Source organism: Eretmochelys imbricata, chromosome 6 (assembly GCF_965152235.1).
Source record: "Eretmochelys imbricata isolate rEreImb1 chromosome 6, rEreImb1.hap1, whole genome shotgun sequence".
NCBI lineage: Eukaryota > Metazoa > Chordata > Testudines > Cheloniidae > Eretmochelys > Eretmochelys imbricata.
This window is the reverse complement of record NC_135577.1, coordinates 29,104,739-29,117,924: the sequence shown is the minus strand read 5'-3', so window position 1 is coordinate 29,117,924 and position 13,186 is coordinate 29,104,739. Positions and strand designations below refer to the sequence as shown.

The 13,186-nt window shown below is 44.3% G+C and overlaps 2 protein-coding genes across 8 annotated transcripts in view; one reads left to right on the top strand and one right to left on the bottom strand.

Annotated features, from left to right (window-relative positions):
* HPS5 (HPS5 biogenesis of lysosomal organelles complex 2 subunit 2) overlaps positions 1 to 8,481 on the bottom strand; it is a 42,702-nt gene extending 34,221 nt beyond the window's left edge. For 3 of the 7 annotated variants that reach the window (XM_077818307.1, XM_077818312.1, XM_077818313.1), the window contains exons 1-5: positions 8,056 to 8,179; positions 5,002 to 5,174; positions 3,858 to 3,968; positions 1,184 to 1,248; positions 448 to 640 (exon numbers count right to left, since the gene is read on the bottom strand). In XM_077818307.1, coding sequence (XP_077674433.1) covers positions 448 to 640; positions 1,184 to 1,248; positions 3,858 to 3,968; positions 5,002 to 5,109 — 477 coding nt within the window. In that variant the 5' untranslated portion in view covers positions 5,110 to 5,174; positions 8,056 to 8,179. Of the gene's footprint in view, positions 1 to 447; positions 641 to 1,183; positions 1,249 to 3,857; positions 3,969 to 5,001; positions 5,175 to 8,055; positions 8,180 to 8,296 lie in introns of those variants that run through there. The other 4 variants (XM_077818310.1, XM_077818308.1, XM_077818309.1 and 1 more) reach the window with 4 other exon arrangements.
* Positions 8,482 to 8,581: 100 nt separating this feature from the next.
* The window catches only part of GTF2H1 (general transcription factor IIH subunit 1), a 35,918-nt gene continuing 31,313 nt past the window's right edge, over positions 8,582 to 13,186 (top strand). The window contains exon 1 of the mRNA XM_077818314.1: positions 8,582 to 8,796. The gene's annotated coding sequence lies outside the window, so the exon portion shown is untranslated. The remainder of the gene's footprint in view (positions 8,797 to 13,186) is intronic.

Here is a 13,186-nt window from a genome sequence, read left to right as displayed (position 1 = left end):
ACAATTAAGCAGAAGTACCATAATAAGTGGTGCATCCATCTTTTGATTACTTAAGACTATTTGACGTAACCGCCAAGACAGAAATTATGGATTTAAGCTCAGACTTCTAAAAAGGAGTTGCATCACTGTGCAAAAAATCCACCCTGAACTCAATGTCTGTTAAAAGTGGTAAATCGTACCTCCAAATTGAATGCTAATGTATTTTAGAATATTTACATTATATTGCCACTTGCTGGATTAGCTACATATATAGTCAAGAATTGAAGCAAACATTTATACCAGTATCTAGTTCATCACTCCTGTCTAGTCACTAAAACGAGCAGAACTTAATTTGCTAGTGAATTCTTTCCCCCACCCTGATTTTACTAACAAACATGGACACATTGAATCTGTGTGTCTGTCTGTTGGAATCTTCTCTCATTGTAAAGAAAATGGGTAACATTTTACCTTCCCTTGTTTGGATGTATTAATCTTGATAGCAGACACTTTTCCCACATGATCTCCTACAAAAACTCGAAGTGCGGCTGTATCCCAACAAAGAGATGTGACTTTTTTGCCTTTGTGCTCAGTGGAAACGTAAATCCGCTCTGGCTTTCCACGACGCTCCTGATTGAGTTCCCAGACAACTACAAGGCCTTGACTGTAACAGTTAGGAGATTAACATTTTTAAGAGAACTGATCTTTTGAAAGCGACTATCATTTATACTAGTAGTAAAGAAGTGCTGCTTGCAGAAAGAGGCAAGCAAAGAATACATTTTGATATAATAATGCTGTGTTTGAATGCTGTACATATGAAAATTACGAGGTTGACCATTCTGAAAAATAAAGTGCTACATTTATCCAAAGATACAAGCTTCCACACACCAACCTACCAACGTACATCAGCCCTGACTTGGAGGGTTGCTCACTCAAACCTGGGCCTCTGTTCTGAAACTGCCAATAAAGGTGTCTGTTGTGAACAAAATAAATGTAACTAACTGGAATTTCAACGTATAAATGTTTTAGCTACCCATTTCACTTTATCAGGTCAGCAAACACACTTTCACCGTGCCACTGAAATGTCTCCGGCCTTAGCTAACAGGGAAATTGACCAACATGGCTACTGTGGAATACACTCCAGCAGAGAAGATGCTTTATAGCCTTGGGGCAGGAAGGGAAAAATTAATTAAATCGAATTTCTCACCTGGTGGCAACAGCAACATAATCTTCATCATGTAAACAACAGGCAACCCGGGAAATGGCACCTTCCTGATGCAAGAAAGACCAGTCAAGTGATGAAGTGAATATAGTTCCAAGTGCAGTAGTAAAGTTAGTTCTCATTACTACGTTTGGTTATAGACAGTTCTTATCCTCTACCTGAGAACTACAACAAGAGATGAAAGTCAGTCTTCATAGCTGCTTTGAGTGCTCTTGGATCCTTTGCCTTCTCTTCACTTTTTTTTTAAAGTGGAACTTACTGGTTGTGAAAAACGTCCAACTGACAGTCCTGGAGACTGAAGCCTTATGTTTATCCATTGAAGAGCAACATAGGTAATAGCAATGAAAATTATTTCATCTGACACAGTCTACGCAACGTCTTAAAATCTGGACTAAAGGAACCAGCTCCATGAGGGACAAGGGTTCAGTTTCCAAACCCATTCAATTCTGCCAGTGACGAGGGTTGTTTTCAGAATACAAACAGCAATGCACAAGGAACCAAAATGAGTTTGTGGTTTCAATTCACCAACTATTGTTAGACTGTAAAGATATCTGATCACGACTGATCTGTATTGGATTCTAAACTGATGAACTCAACGCAAAAGGCTTCCTAACGAATTACCAATCGTCAGTGTAACTGAGTCCAACTGACAGCCTATTTTGGCCCAGTGAAAAAGACAGTCTCCTGCACATGGAAGTTAAGTATACCATTTGTATTAGAAGCACAGAGTGAAGAGGATGCTGTCAAGTAACAAAGGGGATCTTTCATGTGGTCCTTGAGCCAACTGGAAATCTGTGGTTATATTTTTAAATAATTGTACACAACTCAAGTTTAAAGATAAAGTTTTGAAAAGTAACCAAATAAAGGGGAAATCCTGGCATACACAAATACACAAGGATACCAATAAAGGCATAATCATATCTAAAAAAATGCTGCCAATCATGTCTGTCTCAAGGCAAGCACGGTGTTAGCACTTGGACAAGTGAAAGGAGATACATTTACAAGAAGACCAACACAACAGAAATTTTTGTAATAGAGGTGCCTCCAAATCATTTGGTTGACAAGGACCTTTACTGATCCCATCACCAGCATCAAAGCAATTTTAATTCTGTACTTTTTTAGAAATCAAAACTTGTAAATAAACAAAACCTTTATTCATGCATCATCCCCCCCACAACAGTGAAAAATGAAACAGACCATTTGATATACTATAATGCAGAGATTGCAAAACACAGTCTCAGCTTTTTGAAAGCTGATCCCCCTTCCTCCGCACAGGAAAATTAAATCCATCATTCTCTGCCTCCAATCCTGCCACGTGTTGTTAAAAGCCAACAATCCTTTAAAAATCCTAATTTATATATCTTCAACACCTCCTCCAGCCCAAGTTAGTCCTTTACATATGCCACCAACTTTGGGGAACACAAGAAAGGAAGTATATTCTGAAGATCTATTCCAGTCTTACGTGCGTTGAGCACGGTAATAGCTAAGGCTATGTTTTAGTCACGGGTATTTTTAGTAAAAGTAGTAAAACTTTTAGACTAAAACTAAAAATTTTAGTAAAAACAAAAATTCACTGCCCGTGACCTGTTCATGACTTGTACTATACCCCTGTCTAAATATTGAGAGTGCCATGGGTGCTACAGGGGGGAGCGGTCAAGGGAGCGTCGCAATTGCACATGCTAGGGGAGTGGTCCGGGGGGTGCCGCGAGTGCTGGCGGGCCCGGGACCCCCACTGGTGCTGGCAGGCTCCCTACCCAGCTTCTGGGATGCAGCGACATGTCCCTCCCTAAGTTCCTAGCTCTGCGCGCTGCCAGCTTTGCAGCTCCCATTGGCCAGGAACAGCAGCCAATGGGAGCTGCAGGGGCAGTGCCTGCGGGCGGAGGCAGCAAGTAGAGCTAGGGGGGACATGTTACCATTTCTGGGGAGCCCCCCCCCAAGATAAGCGCTGCCCCTCCCGCACGTCTAGCCCCAGCCCTAAGCTCGCCATCCAAAATCCTCCTGCTGTGGGGGCAGTGGCCTGAGACTGCCCCAGCAGGGGCTGGCGCAACTGGTCCAGGGGCTGCCTGAGCTGATCAGGCAGCCCCAGAGCCAGCCACACCAGCCACTGCAGAAGTCACAGAGGTCACAGAATCTGTGACTTCCGTGACAAACTCACAGCCTTAGTAATAGCTAACAGTGTTAATATATAGAGAATCATCATTGGCGTTTGAGTTAACACCCACTGAAATGACTGAGGCAATTCACAGCTAGAGTTATTGTTTCAGGTTCACTGCAAATTTAGGTAGATATCTCCAAACTGGTTATGCTGACTTCACATAAGATTTGAAGATTTTCTTTTGAACATAAGAGAGAGAGAGAGAGAGAGAGAGAGAGAGAGAGACTTGTTTAAAAAAGGAAAGCTATGAGTCTGGAGAACAACTGAGTAGACTATGCACCCTTTCAGGCTACTCTTCCTTCAAACCCCCACACTTTGCAAAGCGCTATTTTTGCAAACAAACAATCACCTCTCTCTTCAAACACAAGTAGTGAAAAAATTCAGCTTATTTGGATAATTCAACAGGCTGTACATTCCTGGGACTTTAATATGAATATACCATTTCCCCACTTTTGCAATTGAAATATTGCCCTTCCTGAGATTTTTGCACAATTCTAACCTTACCTTATGAGTGAGGAACAGCCTCTGTTTCCAACCATCTTTTTGAATCAGGTTTAATCCCCCTCCTGAACTGCCCAGAGCCAGCCATTTCCGAGACACAGCTATACATGTGCACTGAAAAAATTATGACACAGGACAATGTAGCTACTTAAACGTAAATTCCCTGATAATGGCATCTCATTTATCCTTTATTTGTTAAAAACAAAAGCTTTGACAATGAACCTATTCTATGCCTGCCGCTCATCTCCCCCTCCCTTCCCCCCTCAAGATATGCAACAGCAAGGCTAGGTTGTCAGAGAAGTGAAACCAATGCATTCAAAGAGCGGAGTCAACAGCAAAAGCAAACGAACTCTTGAAGACTGTTTTCCTGCAAATATATTTAGTGATAAAGGACACAGAAAAAGACAAATTCAGGTTTTTTCATAAGCTGTTTGAGCACTTTAAACCTTGTTAGACGATATTTTTTAAACAAGGGCAAAACTTATTTTCTTTTGATGGATCTGCCATCATACCCAATAAGCACAGATCAAAGCGTAGAACAGTTTGCTATGAAGTTGTACATCGGAATAAGGTATCATCCACTTAAAGTTTAACCAATCATCCGATTTCATGGGCTGATCAAAAAATAAACCTTAAATCATAATACAAATGTTTTAATTCAAATTAAGTGACTATGCACTTAGAGGCTTTGGGGGTAAATATTGCATTTTTCCTGGAACTGACTAATCTATTCTCAAAGTACCTTATATTCGTAATTTGCTTCAAAAACAGAATTAAACAGCAAATTACTCTAACTTTAAGAATGGGCAAGCAACATTTTTAAAGATACATGCAAGATTTTTCTATTTATTTCATTACAGACAAAAGAAGATCCATCTTTGTTTGCTCTACACTGCTCTTAACTGTTCTTCCAAGAAGCCACTGTTCTCGACCATGCAGCTGACGTAATAAAACTGGACCCAAGCTTTAAGTAGCAAACACCAAGTCATAATCTGCAAATTGCATAATAGCTTCTAGAGCTATACAAATCAAAGCAATTTTATGCAGTCATTCACCAAGCAGTAGCATGACAAAAATATTGACTTCTGTGTCTGAAAAACAAGAAGCAACAAAGCAAAAAAATGCAACAAGCAAGAACCAAACTTACCTTCAGACGGCTAGAATCCAACCTGAGTGCAGAAAGCAATGGATCCAAACACTCAAGTTCTGCCAATACATGGCTGTAAGATTCTGGTATCATTGGCACAGATGTCATTGAGTTAAGAAAGCCTGGCAATACTCAATCATTGGTGCATTATTTACTTCAGCTTCTAACTGTACCTGCAGAAGTTAAATTTAAGAATATAATCCCTTTCTTGAGCTGTTACAATTTGCTTTCTAGCCCCACCTTTGTTCTTTAAGAACTAGTCTAAAGTTAAAAGTTTGCTCACATAGCTATGTCACTTAGGAAAATGGGATGGAGGGGGAGAGGGGAATCACCCCTAACCTAATATAGCCTGATAGCAAACACGAGTATAGCAGTTTATTATATACAGTATACACAGTTTATTTTGTTCAGAGAACTGGTATAAGCCATACTGACAAAAGAAATCTTTTGCTGGTATAAACTTTGCCTACACAAGGAGGATTAGCTGGTATAGCTATACAGGGAAACCCTTTTTAATGGGGACAAAGACTTAAGACTGCTCATAAAGATAAAAAAGGGGGGAGGGGGGGATCTAACAGGCTGCAGGCTTGATCCTGCAACTGGACCCATACAAGCATAAGGATCCTCCTACATGGATCCGACTACAAGGGCAGGGCCCTAGTTTGTTTTGTCTATGAACTTACACTGGAAATGTTAGTCTGTTGGATGAGCTACAATTTGATTATTCCTAAAGGTAAATATCTGATGGGTTTACAGTCTCCTGTGCAATCTAAGCCCAGCCCATAGACTCAAACTGCATTGATTGAGCTAAAAATCAATTTTGAAGATCAATCTGGTTAAACCAGTGTAAATCACTGCATTGACACACTTAAAATTGATATTACATGTAAAATATGTTGTTAAAATATGAATGTTACAATATCAAGCACTCAAAAGTTAAAAAATACCAAAACCAAGGTAGTCCATTCAACCTTAATTCAGCCTCCTTGTGCACATGCACTATGATACACCCTAACGACGTACAACAGTTTCCACAGGACCCATCATTCATGCACTGAATGGGATAGCTATTCAATATTTTTATCTTCACCATCAGGGTGGGGCCCCATGCATTATTTCCTGCACATCATACAAACCTTGCACTGAATACAAAATTGGCAGTTTCCTCACAAGCTTTATCAAAACAAAAAACAACATACCATATTTTTTTTATACTGACCACTCTACATATAATTAGGGTAGGGGGAAGGGAGGTGCGCATTTTTAGCTCCACAGCACAGACTTCTACCACTTAACTGGCAGTAGCAGCAGACTTATTTACTGAGGACCAGTCACTAGAAGGATAAGACACATACATTGACAGCAAGTTTCAAAGATATTTGCTGACAATAAAGTAACACTGGGACTTCTGGAATTCTTAAGTCCGTTCCAGGATATGGATGGGAGCATCTCTAGTGGTTACAGACTAAGATATTTGTTGCTGTTCACACGTTTTAGGGGAGATTTGGCCTAATAAACAAAATACTCTAATCCCACTCTAGTACATACAGTAGCAGATTGAATACACACTTCCCCAAATACGGTTCAGGGAGTGAACCCTTGTACAAATCACACCACCCAAGCCTAGAAAAGGATCTTTTTCTCCCCTCTGCCACAGGCTTTTGACAACTGTTGGAAGGGGCTTTGCCATTCCTCCCCTCCTTCAGGCTCTTCTGAGGAATGGGTGGGGAGCTCCCCAACTTTTTTTTGTAGATCCTCTTCCCTCTTTCCTCCAGTACTCATGTCTACCACCCACAGTTTCCTCAAGCTGTAGCCTGAAACTGACATGTTCCTTCATTGCTGCCACAGGAAGCTAAATACCAGAGTCAGCCCCTGGCTTTCCCAAGCAGCAGCAGTGCCACTAGCGCTGTCTGCCTGCAGACTCAGGTCCATCGGGGTCATCTTCTTCCCCACGCGTACGTTTCACCCACGTGTACGTTCACTTTTAAGCTCAGATTGCAAACACTTTGGGCAACAGGGCCAGGACCTGGTTGGGGAGACTCTCCCGGCTGCCATTCATACTAGCGATGACAACACGGAGCTGCCAGGACGCGAAACCGAGAATTTATTTCAACGTGCAGGCTCCCAGTTTGCAGAGAGAAAGGAGTACTTGTGGCACCTTAGAGACTAACCAATTTATTTGAGCATGAGCTTTCGTGAGCTACAGCTCACTTCATCGGATGCATACTGTGGAAACTGCAGAAGACATTACATACACACAGAGACCATGAAACAATACCTCCTCTCACCCCACTGTCCTGCTGGTAATAGCTTATGTAAAGTGATCATCAAGTTGGGCCATTTCCAGCACAAATCCAGGTTTTCTCACCCTCCCCCCCCCCCCCCCCCCACACACACAAACTCACTCTCCTGCTGGTAATAGCCCATCCAAAGTGACCACTCTCTTCACAATGTGTATGATAATCAAGGTGGGCCATTTCCAGCACAAACCCAGGTTCTCTCACCCCCTCACCCCCCTCCAAAAAACCTGGATTTGTGCTGGAAATGGCCCAACTTGATGATCACTTTACATAAGCTATTACCAGCAGGACAGTGGGGTGGGAGGAGGTATTGTTTCATGGTCTCTGTGTGTATATAATGTCTGCTGCAGTTTCCACGGTATGCATCCGATGAAGTGAGCTGTAGCTCACGAAAGCTCATGCTCAAATAAATTGGTTAGTCTCTAAGGTGCCACAAGTCCTCCTTTTCTTTTTGCGAAGACAGACTAACACGGCTGTTACTCTGAAACCTGTCAGTTTGCAGAGGGTGGCTCTCGCCCTCTGGGGGTTGCTGGCGCTGCAGTGCTCGCTGTGGCAGCCAGGGGAGGGAGCCGGGGAGCACGACAGCCCCTGCGAGAGCCAGCACTGCCTAGGCAGAGGAGCTGGGCGCCAGTCACACCACGGCACCGGGCCAGGGGGAGGCAGGAAACGGATGGGACCCACCCACTGCACGATGCTTGGGCCCCAGCGCTGCTGCTGCCCAGACCCTGGCCCAGCTCCCCGCGCGGACACTCACCCACCGAACTCCAACCTGGCCAGCCCCGTCAGCTGCTTTCTCCGGCCCCGCCCCCACGGCACGCGATCCTTCCCCAGCCTACCTGAAACACGTCAGCTCGCGCGCGCGCCCGCAAAACAGTGCGTCACGCGCACACAACTTCTCCCCCCCCCCCCGTCACGTGACGGTTACGCTCTTTTCACCCCTCCCCCCTCGGGCGGTTGCCTAGGGAAGTCCCCGCCCCCCCTCAGCGCCGCGGTACCCCGGAGCGGAACAGACAGGACCGAACAGGCGGAACGAAAGGGACGGAGCCGGACTCCTCACTCTTCGGGGCCGGGTGACCGGGATGGGAGGGATCGGACGGTGGCAGCCGCGTTGTTGGTACCTGGTCACCACCCCCTCCCGCGCACTGTCATGGCGACGGGAGGGGGAAGGGAGAAACCATCACGTGATGCAGGATAGTGATTGTGGCGGGGAGAACCTGTCATGTGACCGGGAGGTGTCATGGCGACACCAGTCTCCCCCGTCACGTGACCCGGTCTCCCTCTGTGCGTCGCGGGACTTTAGCTAGTTCCGGTCACGTGCCCTTGCTGACCAGTTTGGCCGCCCCATGGAAGAGGAGGCGGCGAGACCCCCCGAGTAGCGGCACCGGCAGCGGCTGGAGTCAGTGCCCAGCGCCACCCGCCCTCTCATCCCGCCGCGCCCGCACCCGGCGGCAGCAACAGCCAGCGGCGGCCTGGGGCCTGAGCAGCCGCCCGCACGGTAGGAGTCTGGACGGTGTCCAGGGGCTCGGCGGAGTCTCCCGGGCGGGCTGGGGCAGCGGGGCTTCTCCCCAGGCGGGGGCTCGTGTCTGTGCGGGAGGGGATGGGCCGGGCCGGGCCGGGGTCCCTGTGCTGGCTCCTGGCGGGGAGCGAGGCACCTGCGTGCCGGCGTTGACAGCCCGAGAGCACAACGCGTTCCGGCCGCCTCCGGCCCCCGCTGCTCCGGGCTCCCCAGCTATCGCCGGGCGAGGGCGGCTCGGCTTGTCCTGCCCTCGGGGCTACCGCTGAGCGAGATGCGGCCGGGGATTTATTGACACACGCGGTGTGCTCGGATGTGGGGGAGGGCGTGCAGCCGGGTTGAGGGAATGACAGGGCAAGCTGGGCGGGAGAGGACCCAGGGGCGCGTGGTGGCAGGAACATGTTCCTCTCTCTGAGGTGGGACTGATCCAGCAGTGTGTAACGTGTGGGAATGTTGCCCTGCTGACCCCGTGCCCTTCCAAATGAGGTAAAACCAAGGTCCTGCTCGTGTGTTTGTTAAAGATAAAAAAATGCCGTTGTGTAATGATCAGGATTTGATGCCTGATGGTCTGGTTGCAACCCAGCTCAGATAATCATGCTGTGCCTCCCTAAAGTATATACCTTGATCACGCAAGCTGCTTTATGCAGGTGGACTTCTGCGCCTCTGCAGAACCCCATGTGGGTGTGAACGTCTGCTTGTGTGGAGCAGCTGGTAGGATCAAGGTTTAGGTTATAGTTCTGTAAATAGTTGTGAGGCTTACCTCCTCCCTCCCTACATTTTCTTTTCCTTAAAAGAATCAGCCTCCCATTTGAGACCCTGTTGCCACGTGTTTTGACTGAGGTGGGTCTGCTCACATCTCCGTGTGCTGCTGCTAGCCCAGTTGACCCTGGTCACCACTCCGTGCTCTGTGCTGTTTCTGCTGATAAAAGCACCCCTGTGCAGAAGCACAGATGGCATCAACAGATTGGGTGATCTTTTTCTGTTTGGTGTATACATGAGACACTGAAACTTGGGAAAGGGAGGGATAAAACTGGAACAAAAAGTTAAGGAAGGAGAGAGATGGAAATGTCACCAGTAATTGTCTATTGTTCAGCATTGCTGTCTTGCCATAAAATCCAAGATAGCGAGAAGTACCAAAGAGGGCAGGAAACTACGGTATTCCTTTTACTTGTGACCTTGAAACTGTAGTTGAAATGAAACTTCAAGATTCAGAGGTTTGATATTGGGAAATTTAGCTGGAGATTACAGCCATTAGGCCTATATAGAAAGTAATTTAAAGGCAAAGAAATGATAGCACCACTCTCCCTTTTCCAAAATCTAAAAGAAAATTCCACCGATTTAAAAAGTGGTGGCATCTGACACACATTCACATCTTAGTTTTCTCTCTCACTTAAGCAAATAATGTGTTGTTTCTTCTAGTCTAACTGCAACTAAAATTTTTACTACATTAGACCACAGAAGCTTCTAACCATGCCAGGGGTTCAGACTTATTGTGTAGACAGGCCAAAACATAAGTTCCAGAGTTCTTCAGCTTGTTGCCTTGCTTACCTAATAAGAACAACTTGTTGTGCTCTACCCTTCCTTACAGTAAAATGACAGATGAGCTCCCTTTCTTGTTCACCTGTCATAGAAGCCTAGGACCATTTCAAAACCCATTTTTGTCTCAGCCAAATCAGGACTATTAGCAGGGGTACTGGAGGCCTCTCTTCTCTATCCAAATCTCACTTGCCAAAGCAATCCATGTGGGAGGGGAATAGGCAAGATCCCCTGGTGCCACTATGTTACTTGGCTACTCTAGAAGGAGCAGAGAAAAGGAATGGTAGGGGAGAGCTAATTAAAGAGAAACAAAGAAGCCAGGCAGGTGGCTTAAAAGTAGCTGCTAGCTTGTCTCTGCCTGACTTAATCCACCAACTAGGGAAATGAAAGTGGGTATGTTGAAGATCCTTTTCCCCACTTCTGCGGTCCAATTTTTGCTGGACCCTTCACATGCTGCATTTACCCCTCCTTTCCCAATTTCATGGGGAATATTCAGAAATGGGCTGGGAAATAAACAACCCTTGCAGCTCAGTCTTCCTTTGTTTTCGTTTTTTTAACACACCACTTATGCTGCGGGATGAGTGGTGTCAGTAGTCATGTACAGCTGAAAGTGTCAGTCCTGGGAGAAGTTTTGTGCCTCCTCCATGGAGTCCTACCCACAAGTTGGAACCACTGATTTATCTACATGCTTTTTGAAAATATTACCTATTTTATTATTTCAAAGGCCCTGTTGCAGAACACAAATGTTCAACAACATAACCTCATGTTTCATAGATAAGTTACTATCAGAGATACATGTCTATGCAAAGCAGCGAAAACCTGTGTCTAACAAGTTGTCTTTTCATATTGCTTAGTACTTGGCATGTAAAGTCCACTTACCGGTCTTGAGTGGGGGTCTCTTAACTATCAATTTCTGCAGAATTAAAGCTTTTAAATAAAACTGGGTTTCTATCCTTCAGGGTTGCAAAGGTAATCTTTCAAATTTGAAGCAAGTGTAAACTGACAAAGAGCCATCTTTCTGAGTTTCAGCTAGACAACTCCAATGCCTTTACTGCTAATTTATAGTTTTGCTAAAAAAAACAGTAGATTAAAATTAACAAAACTTGTTAGCTTGACAACTGTAGTTCAGACCCCTGGGAGCAGCAGTGATATTGTCATGAATCATGTCACTTTCACAGTGCTGCTGCAGACATTCAAGAGAAAGTGCCCCAAAAAAGGGAGTTGGGGGGGGTAGAGTATTGGGAAATTTTTCCTCCCTCACAGCAGCTAGAAAGTTTTAAATGGTGGAGAAGACACTTATTATCTAGAGATGATACAAAAGAGAGTTTTCCCACCAGCAATTAGAGGAGAAGCATTTGGATTTCTATTTTAGTAATACCTCAGAACCGAACTGGTGGAGCCATTTTGTCTTGTTAGGTTGTAGGTGTATAGTATTTTTTTAAACCCTGATTAGTGAAATATTTTGATTCTTAATGCACTGTTTAAAGAGGACTCCAGGGTTTTTTTCCCCCTATCTTGGATAATGTTTGCTGCTTGCAAGTAGTTTGCAGACAGAGTTATGTCAGAGCTGTCATCTTTAAAGTGCAGTTATTACAGAGGCATGAAAGGAAAAGAAGTAGCAATGACCAAAAACGAACAGAAGAGCACTGATTTAGTGCATTCAGTTTCCCAGACAATGGAACAAGCTACTTGTGGGATATTATGCATTCAGAAGCTGCACACTGCAAAGTACAGTGCCAGAAATATTGTCTTTGTTAGATAAATCAGGAACAGCTGATATTTTTTTCTCATTTGGAAAATCAGTTGTTTATAGAGGAAACATTACCTAGCTGAGAAAGTATAACTGCACAATAGGCTAAGCCTAAGCATGAAAATGCCTTTAATTCATCTCAATTCAGCGTGATTTGAAGTCCATCGCCTTTAGTGCAGTTGTGCCCTCTTTCAACTGTAGTAAACGTGGGGTATATAATTTAAAAATAACAAGTGAAAAAATTGTTAAAATCTACACTATTGAGAAAACATTGAAGTTCTCATTCTATGGCCAAATCTCTTACTTCCAGCAAGGGTAAGAATCCTGTGGGAGGCTGCAGAGCCAGAGCTGGGAAGGTTTTAAATCTTAAAGGAGATGGGTTTCCTAAATAATACCAGGAAAGAATAGTGGTATTGGGGGGAAGGGGAAATGGCACAGAATATCCTGGGTGCTCTCTTGAAATCCTGGCTTCATACATGTCTCATTTTGCCTCTGAAGCAAAGTATTACCAGAACTTCTCTAGCTATAGCACCCTAAATACTAAGTATTCTAGTGATAACCACAGTTTTGTCACAAACAGGCAGAAATCATATAAGCGCCCAATACTGCAGCATTGAAGTCAATAGCAAAACTGTTGATCTGGTTCTGGACCAAAGCCTACGTGCAGATACATCTTCTACTAAACATCTTCTCTCATAAATATTGTACTTAATACACTTGTCTGATTGCTCAGCTTATAAGATTTTCATTGAGCAGAGCGCTGGTCATTACTAATTATCTATATAGATGTTCAAATTTAAAACCATTAGATTTTTATTTTCAACATTGTACAGTATTTAAAATCCAGTTTAAAAACATATCCATACGTAAGTATAAATGGATATGTATATTGGTTTCTGATGCCTATTAATACGTGGTAAAATATGGTACAGATGTTCTTTTAAAGTATTGATGTAGATCTTGGCAATTAAAATAAGCAAATGTACATGTACATATTCAAAGTATTGAAGGGATTTCTAAAACTACTTAATACACTCGTAGCAAAGTAAGGAGGGGGCAGTAAGGTACATGGCAAATAAAACTGCA